Genomic DNA, 15140 nt, shown 5'->3' with positions numbered 1-15140 from the left:
ATACCCGGAGGAGCGCCCGTCCGCCTCGGGAGCGAGCCCCTGCCAGCCGGCGGCGGGAACTTCCCCTTCCGCGCCAGGCGCTGCTTCCGGTTCAGCAGCGCGCGCAGCCCACGTGGGGCCCAGCGCGGAGCGGCGGGGAAGCAGGTGAGTGTCCGGGACCGGGAGAGGGGGACATGTCACCGCCTGCCCCTGTCTCTCTTTTGCCGCAGTTTGGCTGGGGCCTGCCCAGCCCCACGTTTGTTCACCACCGAGGGGCAGCCGACAGTATGGCCTGCAGCGGGACGGGACGGGGCGGGGCTGTGGGGAGAGACGGGATGTCCCCGAGCAACTGCTTTATCCGCCGGCCGGCTTTGGTTTTCTTTCATTAGGCTTTTTTGGAGGCTCCTTTACTCGAAAGTCGAAGCTATGACGTCCCTCGCGGAGCAGCTGAAGCGGCTGGCACTTCCCCAAACCGATCCCAGCCTCCTAGACCGCAGCGAAGCAGCATCACTGCTGTTCAGTTGCAAAGAAGCCGCGAGTATTGACAGGGACACGTTTTTTGCAATCGGTGAGTTAGCTGTTCAGGAGCCAGTGGTTTTAAAAATCACCTGTTCAGAAAACATCTGGAGAGAGAGAAGTGGGAAAGTCAAACCCATACTCAAGAAAAGCCGAAAGGATCACTCAAGACATTACAAGCTAGTCAGCATTACTCACGGCTAGTTAGTACAGATTGCTCAGTCTTGTGTTTGGTTGAGTTTGAGGGTGGAGGTTTTATGGTCTCTGATACAGTATTAGGCCTCTGATCCAATGTTTGATGACCCCAATGTTTAAAAAAATAAAAATCAGTCCATACATAGGCTTGGAATTTCTTATGTTCTGGCTTGCATCTCTTGCCTCCCATCATTCCGTTGTGCATCTCTGAGAAGGCTCTGGCTCCATCTCCTTGATAACCTATACTATGGCCTCTTACGTAGTTACAGACAGAAGGAAGATTTCCTTTTTCTTTGCTCTTGTCCACGCTGAAAATACTTCACTGTATGTTATTTTCCAGTCCCCTCACCATCAGGTGTTCCTCTCCCTCACTCAGACTGATACAGCATTGTTTTACTTCCACTTATGAGCTAGAAATTTCCCACAGTACTCCAATGGCACTCTCACAAATGGAGATAACAGTTCACCTCTCTTAGCCTGCTGACTGCACTTGCACAAATACAGCCAAGGATGCTGCTGGCCTTCACAGCAGCAAGAGCCCGCTGCTGATACTTGTCAATGTGGTGTTTTTAGTTGTCAGTTAAGAAATATTTCAATTGTAGCAAAAATTTTAGTCTTAGACCTGTTAACTATTTGATTTGGTTTGCTTCATGAGAATGACGTACAGCAGCGTATCAAAGAAGTTGGATATGCCAGTGAGGAGGTTGGTGGGCAGGACTGGTGAATAAAACTGGTGCATTTAAAGCATTCTTCAATTACATTTTTTTTCCCACAGGATGCACTGGGTTAGAAGAGCTGATGGGGATTGATCCCTCATTTGAAGTGTTCCGGTCCAGTTTGTTCAGTTCAACATCCAAAGGCCTGGAACGCAGTGTTCAGTCTAAAGCAGTAAATCAGCAGCTGAATAAGAATATTTCGTTGTTTCTGATTCATCTGTCCCCTTACTTTATGCTTAAGCCTGCCCAGAAGTGCCTTGAATGGCTGATTCACAGGTAATCCAACAGGTATCCTACATGCCCATAGACAGGGCTAATAGAAGTGCCAGATTGTTTTTAGCTTGGTAAGAAACATTTGAATAATTTTACTTTAATTTTCCAAAAGTGCAGGTTAAAATGTTAAAAATAGCTATTTGGGCCTAGTCTTTACAGGGCCAGGTGTTCTCTTTTTGCCAATTAGATTGTTATTTTTGATAAATTTCCATGAAATTGTTGCTCTGTCACGATATTCTATATAAAAGCAATTTTTTTGTTGCCTGTCTTTCACTAAATTTACCCAGCTCTAGCCATCCTACAGAGGACCTAGAGAGGCTTTTAGAAATGGGCTGTGTTAAATATCTTAATATTTTCAGTATTCACTGTGAAGCATTAATATCATACCCTTGTATTATAACATGAGCTGAGTATTTTTATTTCAGGGTTATGCAGGAAGATGTGAAGAAAAAAAACAAACATTTTGTGAGGCGGTATTTATTTATATAAATTAACCTATCCAAATGCAGGAAATGTGATATTTTATGTCATGAAAGGGTAAGGGGTTATGTTGATACCAATAATTTTTGTCTGTATGTTTTTTTCTTTAGATTTCACATCCATCTCTACAATCAAGATAGTTTGATTGGCTGTGTTCTGCCATATCATGAGACTAAACTATTTGTCAGAGTTATTCAGCTTCTGAATATAAAAAGCCCCACTCATAAATGGCACTGGATGGATCCAATAAGGGTAAAAAGTATTTCACAAATGCAAGTTGGGAGAAACATGAGGAACTTGATTAATAATATTTTGACTCTGCTACTAGATTTATAAATATGGTCCACCTGTTCATGTGGTTAGTTGGAGAACTGTAAGATAATTATAAAAAGCTTTGATTATAATTACTCTTTGTTTTGGCAAGAGTTAAAGTATGTTTTTAAGATGCAAGTATTTGCTATTGCTAGGAAGATGTCAGTTACTAAAATGTGTGGTTATTTGATTATAGGTTATGTGCAGTGCTCTTCATCAGCTGTCTTAATGTAGATAGATAAAATTCCAGAGAGGAACGAGGGTTTCCATTGCTTAATTTAGATGGTGTTAACTGAGCAGTAAGATTAATTTAGAGGTTATATTAAATTTTACTTTGGATGCTTCACTTTACCCTTGAGTGTTCTAATTCTGCTTTTTTCACCATGTAAAGAAACCTGGAGTCCCACTGGCAAGGGGTACTGTCATTACACACTGCTACAAAGACCTGAATTTCATGGATTTCATCTGCAGGCTTGTGGCAAAATCTGTGAAGGTTGGTTATTTATTCTAGAACTTTTCCTTTTGTTGTCCTTTGGTTTTCATCATTTTTCTATATGTATAGAATTATGCTGTTTACTAACATTTTAAAGTGCATATTAAACATTAACAGAAGTAATTTATGAAATGACATAAGAAAATAGGAAACTTTCTTACTTGTATAGATTACAGTCTGTCAGAAATTCTTGTAAGGAAGGAAAACCAATGAGCCATGGCAAAACAATTCAGCAGTACTGTATTATTTAAAGATACTCTTGCTTTTAAGTATTTAGTTGTCTTCATTTCCCTTATAAAGTCATTCCTGCTATTAATATGTAAATGTGCTTTGAATTAGGGTATCTCTTTGAGAGTTGTCATGGGTGTTTTAAATATACATCTTCAAATATTAATGAGAACTTAGAATTGAGAATGTTAGAAGGTGAGTGGGTTTATTTGGTTTTGCAGTTAATGTCAAATGGAGAACTAGTTTTATTGTCCCAGAAGGGTAATGTGTGCTACAGTTCCAATTGTTTAGAGAACTAGAATGCACATACTGTCAAACTAAGCAATGCACACACAATAATAGGTTTTGTTCACAGATGTAATGGGGAGTGTTAAATGTATACCAGTCAGCTTCTTGGCTATCCAGTTCTCAGTCTTGAACATTACACCAAAATCATGATTGATTTAGACAACCTTGTTATGACTAAGTACAGTAGCAGAGTTAATCCCATACCTTGTCAGCAAGGGGAGCAGTAACCCCTGCTTAGGACAAGGTGATGACTTAAGGTATGCCAGCAGGAATGTGTAGAGCACATATGATGGAGTTTTGATATTTTACTGGTTTGGGGGTAAGCACATTTCCACTTTTTTCTCTGGTGTCTGAACAATTGATTTTAATGTGGTCCAGGTCTTTTCAGAGTGTCCTGGCAACTCATCTCAACTGAGAGTTCTTCTTGTGTTTTATGCCTCCACCATTGTATCAGCGCTTGGAGCTGCAGAGAAGATAACAGATGCTATAGTCTCTATGCTGCTCCCTTACATTCAAAAGGTATTTGAAGCTTTGTTTTCCTTCCCATGTGATGGAGTGTACTGTGTTCTGTCTATATGTGTCTGCAGAGAACATTTAAGAGGGACAGTCTGTGTAAAGTGATATTGTACTGCTCTTGGCCTGCTTTGAAAAATCAGGCAGGTGAAGGTCCATGAATACTATTCACACCTCAGATGAGCACTTTCAGAACTCTGTTTCCTACTCTGCGTGAGGAATGGAGCTGTGAGAAATAGATACAGAATTTTAATGAACCTCTGCCTTAAATACTTACCATGCTGAACAATGAGGAAATGGAGTCAGGGTATGCAGCTTGCTTTAACATCCTTTGTACAGGATTATTGCTAGTTAATGAAGAGCAGCAGTCAGTGACTGTATCTTCTGTATGTATGCGCCCTGTGTGACAACTCTTTCCTCCTGAAATCTCTATCTATACATCCCTAAAAAATTAACACATGGAGGAGGTAGCATGAGTCCATGATGTCAGAATGAAAAATATTTTTATGTTAATATACTTTTAAATACGTGTGTGCATTTGTGTGTGTTAAAAATCCACCTTTATCTCTCTTCTTAGGGGTTGAAATCCTCTGTACAGGATTACAGAGCTGCAACGTACATGATAATCTGCCAGATGACAGTAAAAGTGACAGTTGAGTCTACCTTGGTGAATTCCTTGATGGTACAGATAAGCAAGACTTTAGATAAAGTGCCCTCATTACTCAGGGATGGGGTATCGTGCTTGAACCTACTTCTACAAACTCAGAAAGGAGACAGACTTGGGAAAAAGTAAGTCTACATGAATTGGGTTTTCTCACTTTTTAGATGCTGAGACTGCACTTGGATAATTTGATGGTTTTTTCCTCCTCAGTAAAGGAATACTTTACTGTTAGCAAGTTTTGTAGTTGACATTTCAAGGGGCTCAGCAGTTTCTTTGGCTTACCTTAAAAATCGGTGTGCTCCCTACAGCTAAGAAGTGAGTGTCATTTTTTGGTCCCTTTTCTGCCACTTCCATCAGTGAAAGCCTATGGTCAATCTGCAAAACTGAACTCTGCCATTAAGAGGTTTTCTTGAAAGCAGGAACACTGCAAAAGAAGCCAGCATAATGATGGTAGTGCAAATGTGATGTGTAATAACTTGTTAAAAAAAGAAGTTCTATTCCCTCAGTGGAAGGGCTTTGAGTTTGTGTAGTTTGACTCATTAAGTGTAAGTACTTTTGTTCCACCACTTCTTTGGTTCCACAAGTCAGATGTTCTTCTGGAAGTACATCAGCCTATCTGCCTTGCCCTGACACAGTTGTCTAGTGCTGTTAAGGTGTGGTTGAACACAGTTATGGAAGTACCTGTACAGTGGTACAGGGAGTTTGCTGGCAAAGATGTTAGCATGGGTATTCCAAAGGAATAAATCTTTGCTGGGATAAGTACAGTGACTACCTTCCAGGTACGAGTTAAAAGCTAAGGTGTGGGGAACTAAGGAGAAGCATGATTGATGCATTATGCAGTATCCGGCCAGGTGGGCATAAAAGGAGACAAGATGAAAGAAATATTTTGTTAGCAGGAAGGATAATTGCTTCTGTTCTCTTTGAAGATCTCCTGTTATTTAGCTGTTCTTTTTCCTCCCTTCCTTTTGTGTAATAGTTGCACTTCCCGCAATACAAGGGTGTCTCTTCATGCAATCCTTAGAATTACTTTTTTGTGTACTAGCAGGTATCTTCACTGTGCCATTGCAGCAGCACTGCTCAGCATGGCTGGCAGTACGCCGTTTTCTTCTTGGATATTAAATGCACCAGTAAACTCTGGTAATGAGGTAGTGGAACCCTTTGAATCATCTTACTTGTTTACAATGAGGCTATTACATGATGCTGAGAATTGATTCTTTAGGAAGTCTGCACGGTTTGAAAGTGTTGGTAACTCAGATGAGCATACATATTTTATGTTTTTTTGAATTTCTATTTATGCAGGCCATTTAATTACCTGTGCAAAATCCCAGAACTGGTGACAGTTTTGCAAGGCCTTTCAGCAGACTATGATATCTCTCCTCTTCTGCGCTACCTGTTGCCTCACCTTGTTCGCACTGTCACGAGAAGTGATATAGGTAAGTTAGCTTACAGTTTGCACAGATTTTTTCAGGAAAGATGTCTCCCCAGTCAGTGTCATAACTATGTAATTCTAGCTTCTGCCATTAAGAATGCACCAATACATATGAAGATGTCATGGAGCTTTTATGCGTGTTGCTTTTTCTTGGTTCAGGAAGCTATTTTAGGTATTGTTGTATCTATACTGCTTTTAATCAGATGTTGATTTACGCTACTGGAAAGCAACCTGGTGGAAAAGGATCAGGCAGTGTTGGTAGATGGCCAGTGGAACATGAGCCAGCAGTGTGCCCAGGTGGCCAAAGTGGCTTACGGCATCGTGGCCTATATCAAAAACAGTGTGTCCAGCAGGAGTAGGGAAGTGATTGTGCCCCTGTACTTGACTCCTGGTGAGGCCACAGCTTGAGTACTGTGTTCAGTTCTGGCTGCCATAGTGTAGGAAAGACATTGAGGTCCTGGAGCATGTCCAGAGAAAATCAGTGAAACTGGTGAGGGGTTTGGATGGCATGTCATATGAGGACATGCTGAGGGAGCTGGGGTTGTTCAGTCTGGAGAGGAGAAGGCTAAAAGGAGATCTTATTGCACTCTACCTGAGGGGAGGCTGTAGTGAGGTTGGTATTGGTCTCTTCTCCCAAGTAACTTGCGATACCATGAAAAGAAATGGATTTAAGTTGTGCCAGGGGAGGTTTAGATTGGATATTAGGAAAATCTTGTTGACTGAGAGAGTGGTGAGGTGTTGGAACAGGCTGCCCAGGGAGGTAGTGGAGTCACCATGCCTGGAGGTGTTCACAAAGTGTGTTGATGTGGTGCTTCAGGGATATGGTTTAGTGGTCAGGGTAGCTGGGTTACAGTTGGACTCGATCTTAAAGGTCTCTTACAGCCTGGGTTATTCTGTGATTCTAGTTTAGCAGTAATTTTGATCTATGAAAATCCTGACTCAGATCTATTGTAGTACTGCAAAATAACTTTTAGGTAGATTACCTGTACTCTATATGTAGTTTAAGTAGGGGCAGTCTATATTTACCTGAGTCTGTGTGTGCATGGGGACAGTTTGGGACAGCAAGGCTGCCTGGCATGCAGTAGTAGCCAAATCATGACTGGGAAATCTTTTTAGCTGAAAAGGTCCATATTCACACCAGGGAATGCTGTAGGGAGTTGCTAGCATGGGTTGTGGTAAGAGGTGTCGAAGGTTCCAATGCATACTTGAATTTATTGGTAGCAATACAGCCTTTGGCATTTTAATGACATTAGTATAAAAGCATTGCCAGTACCAGAACAAGAGGACACAGTCTCAGGCTGCACCAGGGGAGGTTTAGGTTGGATGTTAGGAAGAAGTTCTATACAGAGAGAGTGATTGCCCATTGGAATGGGCTGCCCGGCGTGCTGGTGGAGTCATCATCATTGAAGGTGTTCAGGAGGAGACTTGATGGGGTGCTTGGTGCCATGGTTTAGTTGATTAGGTGGGTTGGATTGGTTGAGGGGTTGGACGCGATGATCTTGAAGGTCTCTTCCAACCTGGTTTATTATTATTATAATTAGTGCTAGTAATCAGTGAACACTGTGGTCTGAGAGTTGTGTGTGTAATTCAGTAGATGATGATGCTGGTACGAGCTATTAGATTTAATAGACATGAAAGAGTTATTCTCAAACTGTTGCTCATCTCTTATAATGATTCATTGTTCTTAGAGGAACAAGGAGAATCTGAGGAGACAGAGAATCAGATTTACTTCAAACATCTTGAAGCTATCCTTCAGAGTATACCACTGGAAAAGGATTTAGATCACCTGTTGGCTTCGTGAGTTAACTTCAATTATCATTCTTCCACAGTACTACAGTAATTTCTTGTTTAACATAAACTAATTCCTGACGATGACATTAGCATATAAGCACGTTTGTCTGATTTCTCAAGTTAACGCCAAACCTGTCTTTTGAAACTGAAACATGGGTAGTCCAGAAGAGCCATGCTTTAATGCATGTGCGAGCGCTGATGGGACAGAGTGAAACTTAAGCCCAGGACAAAATCTGTACTTGCAATAATAAGTAATGCATATCAATCCTAACCTGTTTAGCAGTGTGCTTAATAGTATTAATGAAAACTACTATCCAAAAAATGGTCACTTTTTCTTTTGCTTGTAATTTTAGCAAGTTTCTTGAAGAGTTTATCTTGTGTGGTACAGAGTTTGAATCTAATCCTGTGAAAATGGCTGCACTAAATCAAAAGATGCTCCCTCTTATCAGACTTCTTGAGAGAAAGTAAGTTCCATTTTTCTGTGACAGGTCCACAATCTCTAGAGTGGTGATGTCAGCTGCGGTCTTGGCTTATTGGGCGTAGTAAGCACAATATTCTTCCCTAAATAAAGTAAAAATAACTGACTCCTAATCTCTGTCCAGATGTTATTTTACTGATCTGCTCTTACATACTTTGTTGCCACTAATACATGGACAAAGACCGACGGACAGCAGCTGTTTTCTGTGTAGCAAGATCCTTTCTGTGCCTTATTTATCCTAGCGGTCTGTGTATTGTTCAGCTCTGTTGAGACATAATGGTTGTTTGCCTTTGCAAAGCTACTTAAAAGTAGCTGGTTTAGATGTATGTGTGCATTCAGCTTCCTTATATTTCCCTGTATTTCTTTTATATATATATATATATATATATATCTTCTTTTGTAATTCTCTGTGGAAAATGTTGGGGGTTTTGTCTGTTGGCAGATATCCTAAAACCTTAGACAGTGTATTAGAGAAGCATCTGGAAGATTGCACAGATGAGACTGAGCAAAATCTTTTTCACCAATTCATTTCTCTTTCACTGAGCTGTGGCAAGTACAAGGTAGGTAGAAGCTAAGTTCATGATCTTAGCTATTAGCTATACTGGCTGATATTTTGAGAAATTTTTGCTCTGTCTTCTTTCTAAACAAAATCTTTCATCATTCCTAACAATAAAAACCTTGGAAAAACCCCAAACTTACTTAAGTGTGATGGAGCGGGGAGGGAGGAAGGTGGCTTGCTCAAAATTGGGGTAAAATCATAAGCCATCAAATCTTTTAAGTTTTTGTTTATTATGAACAGTCATGCATGTGAGCTTTTTCTTATGGTTAAAATTTATGGTCAATAGTCACAACATGGTGTGCTCAGCAAGGCCTCCTTTTAAAGATTTTGTCCATTTCAGAGGTATTTGTTTTGGGAAACTTGACAAACAAATTTCCATTGAGAGAAGATGACTAGTCCTTTTTGTTGCATTGATTTTATGAATGGTTAGAATCAGTAATATGGAATAATAGAGTGACTGCAGAGTTATTCCTGTGCCATGTCTGAAAATCAATTGAAGAGCAGTCTAACACAGAATAACCATGAGTGCAACAGACCTGTCCAAGAAATATATTATTAAGAGGTAGTTAGTATTGTGACTATTGTTTGCAGTTACCAAAAGACAGAAATCACATAGGGAAAATAATAATCTACATAAAGAAGTGCTTTGTGTGTTTTTGCACTGATTTAACGAAGGCACGGATTCTGTGACTGAATAACAAGTGGGTTAACGGAAAAAGAAGGCATGTAGAACAAAGGCATATGACTCTCTTTGAGCCATTAAGGTTCCTGAGATAAGTGCATGCAGTTGGATTGGCAGAGATGCCTTTTTAACAGAACAGAACCAGAGTTTCTATCTGTGCTCTGTCACACTGGCACTGTCACTAGACTTTTCTCAGAATCCTTAGATAAGTGTAGTGCTTTTCTAGGACAAAAAGGTGTCTGTGGGTTACTGTACTTTGCAATCTGTATTCCAAAAACTGTCTGCCGAATCTGAAACAGTTACACAACATCATTGTTCTGTAATTAATGCTTCTATGAGTCTGAACTACACAGATTTTCTTCCGGTGCAAAAAACTGCTCAACTAATTTATCCTGTTATATATACACTTCAAGTATTTTTAACGTGCAGTAAGTCACTCTGAAATTTGTATTTCAGTTTCTGGAAGACTCTGATACCTCCCTTCTGCTTAGTTTAAATCACCCTCAGCCAGCTGTGCGGGTCCTGGCGCTTCAGCATTTGAAAGATGTTATTGAAACATCAAAGGTTTGTTTGTGTCCTGAATCTTTCACTTAGAGAACTTAAACAAAATCTTCAAAAAGCTGTTAGCTATACATATCAGTTGAATATGAGTGGTACATTAACTTAGTCATATGTTCACTGTTTTTCATGGTATTTTCAGTTGGCTTCTGTCAGCATTTCCCCCTGTTTTGGAGACTGGATGTGGTTCTTGTTTATTAAGCTGCTTGTAGTTTAAGGGGTAATTCTAGTTTTCTTTTGCTATTGAAAGTTAGCCTGCCTGTAAGGGTTAATTTAGATTGTGTTACCACTTTTCTTGTACTCAGTTTCAGGTGTTTCATGAAAAGCCTGTAAATTGTGCTACCAACAAATTATGGATTTGTCCTTTGAATCTTTTTTATTTTTTTCTCCCTTCATTTTTTCAGGAAGGCTTTGATCAGTCTTTCATAGAAGAAGCCATTTTTGGTCGGCTCAAGGATGACAACAAGGATGTTGTAATGTCTGCTCTCAGTTCTTTGGAGGTAAGAATGTATTCTTTGATATGTCAGGTGAGATTTTAGCTGATCTTGATCCTTCTCTTTATGTCCTTAGTGTGTGGCTTCTGCCCTTTGGGTCAGGATGAAGCAGCACAAATTTAGGAGCTTGTGTTGGTTCTTGGCTCACAGTTTTTCCCCCCACAGATTTCTATTCCTGCTTTCCCAAAGTGTTTGTGGTCAGCCTGAATTATTGATTTAAAAAAAAAAAAATATTCCCTGTAGCTGCTAAAGCGTATTTTAATCTTTGGCTGTTATTTAAAGTGTGCTTCCTGTTTATCCTGCACATTTTCCCTAGAAAAACACAAACCGTGTTACCTGCCATTTGGATGGAAAATGATGCACTGACAAATCATTACGCTAGTGAGAAGTGCTCAGTTGAGTTTTTCCATATGAGAGTCATTTGGTCAGTTGATAATGGCAAAGTCCTGAACTACAGCTCAGGTTTACTGGATAGGACTCTGGTATGCATTGCACTGATTGTTTCCAGCTAGAGTAACAGCCTTTTTTTATTGCTTCTGCTCGTAGTAGTGGAGAATATTATTAGCAGTGATGTAGTTGGTCTTGTGTGTTCATTCATTCTCAGTTACTAAAAAATAGGAACAGAAGCACATGAGTGATTCTTTAAACTTTAGAATCCTTTGTTAATGTGCCTAAGATTTTTGTCATACAGATGCTATGTAAAATAAAAACAGCTCTTAGTTAATTGCAAAGTGTTTTATTGTTTATGAATTTTACTAAATATCTATGCATTAAATAAATTCTCCATCCTTTAGCACATGAGGAGCACATGCTGGACAGCCTCATGAATTCTGTTTACCCTGATAATATTTTTACTAACTGATTGTCAAGAGGAATACCATTGATAATATTTGATCTCTGTTTCCACTCAGTATAGCAGATGTGTTTTCCATTATGATACGGTAAATTATTTTGCATTTTCTTATAATGACTTTTCTTTTTCTGTATTACTTTTCAGGTTTACAGGAAACAATTAAATCCAGAACTAGTAGTGTCAAGTCTTTTGAACATTTTCCAGAATGCTGATCTTTCAAAGGATGGAAAGTGGTATGTGTGTGCCTTTTTTCAGTCTACATTCATTCTGTAAAGATGATGTTTTTTGAAGTAACTCTAAAGAATGCTTTATAAACTGTTTTTCACTTAAAATACTTTTTGTTATGCTCTATCTATGCTGAGTTACAAGAGAAATGAGCAATGATTTGCATACCTGTGGCCGTTTGAGGCTGTGCCTTTAAGAAAGGGGCACACTGGCTAAATGTTTGTAAAATATTTTGGTATTCTAAACGAATTTCATTGGCCAAGTTGAGGTGGGAGGTGAGATTGGACCCAGGGGAGCTGGGAACTTTCTCTCAGTCTTCCTTCCTTCGCTGTCCCTTTCGGCTGGATCTGCTTCTGGGCTTCTTGCCAAGAGATAAGAACTAACTCCCTCCCTGTAACAGGCCTGTCCGCTTCTTCCCCTGTCCTGCTAACCATCCTCGTCTCTTCTTCTACCTCTTTGGGGGAGAAGGGAGGTAGGGGGGGGAAGGGGGCACAGGGGGAAGCCCCCTCTGTGGGGGGTCTGGTTTCTGGTTGAGTTCATTTGCTGTATATTCCTGTATATATTGTAAAATACCTGTATTTGTTGTGTTACATATAATCTGTTTCCTTGTAAAATATACTCTCATTTCTCCGACTGGGTTTAGCCGTGGTCTCTAGCTCGGTGGGGGAGGGAAAGCAGAGCCTTTCCTTTCAAACCACCACAATACCATTTCCCATGAATTTCTTATTTATTCTCACTGCTGTTTGGATTCAGAAGATTGCTGTGGAAAATGGAGAACAAAGCAAAGAATTATTGTTGGTATGATTGAGGAATGGATCTTCAACATGACTTGTTTTCTTTCAGGTACAAGGTTCTGGAGCGAGCAATAAAAATTTTATTCGAAGAGGAGATTTTGAAAGAGAAAGAAGAGCTACTAGATGAAGCAGTAATGTGCTTGTTACCTTTTATGGTAATCACTACTGTGAATTCAAAATCTTCCGATTGGAAAATGGCCATTTGTCTATCAGAATCTGATCTCTGCACCTTACACCCTTTACTGAAAGGTTGGCGAGAAGGTAAAGCATTATTTGTAACTGATTTGGGAAAAAAATGGTGGTGACAATTTAGGATGTTGTCCTTACTGAGCTTAAAAACTTAAGGAGACTGGTTGCAACTAACGAGCTGTCATGCTATCAGTGGCATTCCTTAAAAACTCATTGAAAAAATAAAGAAATTCTCTAGTATGTTACTGACTGTTCATGAATACTAGTGACCCACCCGTGTTTTAATATGGAATTTGCATGCCTAGATTGTCTAATTTTCTGATTTTTTTTCTTTGGAATAGCTCTTCAAGAGGCAATTGAATCTAGCGAGCCTGCAGAGTTGATTGGAGTGGCCAACAACAAAATGGTTCTGCTATTTTCTGAAAACATGACTTCAGGGGACTCTCCCTTACTATTGCAAATGGTACGTGCGCCGTGTTAGCCTAACCACAAGAGATCTTACTTTCTGAATGGTCACTGTAGTAGAACAAATGTGGTATAGAAGAACTTTGTATGTGCTCTTCTTAGCATTAGTGTGTTATCGAGCTGATAGACGTGTGTGTGTGTGTGTATATAATATATACATATAATTAACAAACCCCAACACAATCTAGATAAGTCAGATTTCAACCTTAATGTAAGTTCTTATCTCTTTGGAAAAATGGTTAATATAACTAAATTCCAGGAATTTTTTATTTTCCTGAAGAATAATTCTAGAGAATAAACAAACATACCTGTGGGTAGTTTATAGAAACAGGGATCTGTGTATTCTCAGGTTCCAGAGTATACCATTACATCTGCTGTTACCAATGATAGAAGGTGACAATGATTATCTGGATATGTAAATGAAAAGCAGTTTAAAGTCATTTTCCTCTACTCCTTTTTCTAAGGTTAACAACCTGGTTCATGTTGCCGAAACGGAATCTGAGAGTGTACAGCAGAAAGTAACTACTTACATAATTGGTTCAGTGCTTGCTCAGTGCTGCTGCAATACCCAGATGAAGGAAAGTTACTTTTCAGTGGCTATCAGAGTCTTCCATTTCTTGGATAAAAAAATGAAAAATCTCAGAGTTTGTGATCCTGCAGAGGTAAGATGCAAACAGTTTGGAGAGGGCATTTTCTTCATAATGGAGACATCTTTTTTTATTGGAGAGCAAGAAGTTAAACCTTGAGAAGGATTAAAAATCTTGACTTTTTTTTTTCAGAGCAACACCACATACTTGGCAACTGTACTAAAAGCTGCCATTAAAAGTTGCTCTTATATTTTACCACTGCATTGTGTCTGCATTAAAAAATTAGTAACTCCAGAGCTTTAGGCCTGCCATCTCACCACCTGATTTAATGTTTCAGTGGTGTGGACTTGACACAATTTTGGGGCATTTCTGCCAGCTACCCTTTGGCATCATGTGGTGTCATTATTTATCTTAGGAATATCAGAATTTTAGTCATGAAGTAAAGTTTTTTGCTGTCTTGTTTAATAGAGGCCAGACAGAAATACAATTGAGTATGAAATAGAGTGGGTTAAGAGCGGGTCCAGAGGAGTGCCAGAAAATGGTCAGAGAGCTGGAATATCTCTCCTATGAGGAAAGGCTGAGAGACTTAAGGTTGTTATCCTGGAGAAGAGAAAGCTCCAGGGATACCTTATTGCGGCTTTCTAATACTTAAAAGGGCCCTGTAAGAAAGATGGAGAGACCTTGCAGGGCCTGTAGTGACAACAAGGGGCAATGGTTTCAGTCTAAAAGAGCGTAGATTTAGCTTGGATATAAGGAAGAAAACCTTTACTATGAGGGCAGTAAGGCACTAGAACAAGGTTAGCCAAAGCAGCTGTGGACACCCAATCCCTGGAAGTGTTCAAGGCCAGGTTGGATGGGGCTTTGAGCAACCTGGTCTAGTGAAAGATGTCACTGTCCATGGCAGGAAGGCTTTCTCTGGAGTGGATGATTTTTGAAGAACCCTTCCAACCCAACCCACTCTGATTCTATGAATTTCAACCCCAAGGAAGTCCTTGCAACAATATCAGAAACTGAATTTGTTGGGGTTTGGTTTATCCTGCAGCTCCATAAGCATTTGTATTGACTGGCAGAAAGAGAAGCCATTAGAGGGGAAGCAACAGTGTTCAGAAAGAGTATTTCTGCATCTCTGCTACATTTTTGTTTTAATTTTATGTGTATTTTCCACAGGGGCCTTCTTGATTTATTTTGTTGTTGAAACAGTTTGTTCTTTCTTTTTTTTCCTAAGAAACCTATATGAATGAGGCTGGATTCCTGTGTATGCACTCATGCACCCACAAATAGCAATACAAGATAATTAGTTATTCTGACCTCAGATGATTGTAAAAAGTTTTTGTATATAGGACACAGTCTCAGGCTGCGCCAGGGGAGGTTCAGGCTGGATG

The 15140-nt window shown here is 39.8% G+C and overlaps 1 protein-coding gene across 1 annotated transcript in view; it reads left to right on the top strand.

Annotated features, from left to right (window-relative positions):
* The first annotated feature begins 90 nt into the window (after positions 1 to 90).
* Positions 91 to 15140, top strand: part of HEATR1 (HEAT repeat containing 1) — a 41787-nt gene continuing 26737 nt past the window's right edge. Inside the window, exons 1-17 of the mRNA XM_054162281.1 lie at positions 91 to 144; positions 369 to 547; positions 1466 to 1682; positions 2270 to 2411; positions 2863 to 2964; positions 3859 to 3999; positions 4571 to 4782; positions 5954 to 6087; positions 7772 to 7880; positions 8228 to 8338; positions 8795 to 8912; positions 10050 to 10157; positions 10556 to 10651; positions 11643 to 11731; positions 12567 to 12778; positions 13048 to 13169; positions 13636 to 13833. Of these exons, the coding sequence (XP_054018256.1) occupies positions 406 to 547; positions 1466 to 1682; positions 2270 to 2411; positions 2863 to 2964; positions 3859 to 3999; positions 4571 to 4782; positions 5954 to 6087; positions 7772 to 7880; positions 8228 to 8338; positions 8795 to 8912; positions 10050 to 10157; positions 10556 to 10651; positions 11643 to 11731; positions 12567 to 12778; positions 13048 to 13169; positions 13636 to 13833 (2253 nt within the window). The 5' untranslated portion in view covers positions 91 to 144; positions 369 to 405. The remainder of the gene's footprint in view (positions 145 to 368; positions 548 to 1465; positions 1683 to 2269; positions 2412 to 2862; positions 2965 to 3858; positions 4000 to 4570; positions 4783 to 5953; positions 6088 to 7771; positions 7881 to 8227; positions 8339 to 8794; positions 8913 to 10049; positions 10158 to 10555; positions 10652 to 11642; positions 11732 to 12566; positions 12779 to 13047; positions 13170 to 13635; positions 13834 to 15140) is intronic.

Source organism: Dryobates pubescens, chromosome 6 (genome assembly GCF_014839835.1).
Source record: "Dryobates pubescens isolate bDryPub1 chromosome 6, bDryPub1.pri, whole genome shotgun sequence".
Classification (NCBI taxonomy): domain Eukaryota; kingdom Metazoa; phylum Chordata; class Aves; order Piciformes; family Picidae; genus Dryobates; species Dryobates pubescens.
The sequence above is the reverse complement of the archived record's forward strand: the minus strand, read 5'-3'. Positions and strand labels throughout refer to the sequence as shown.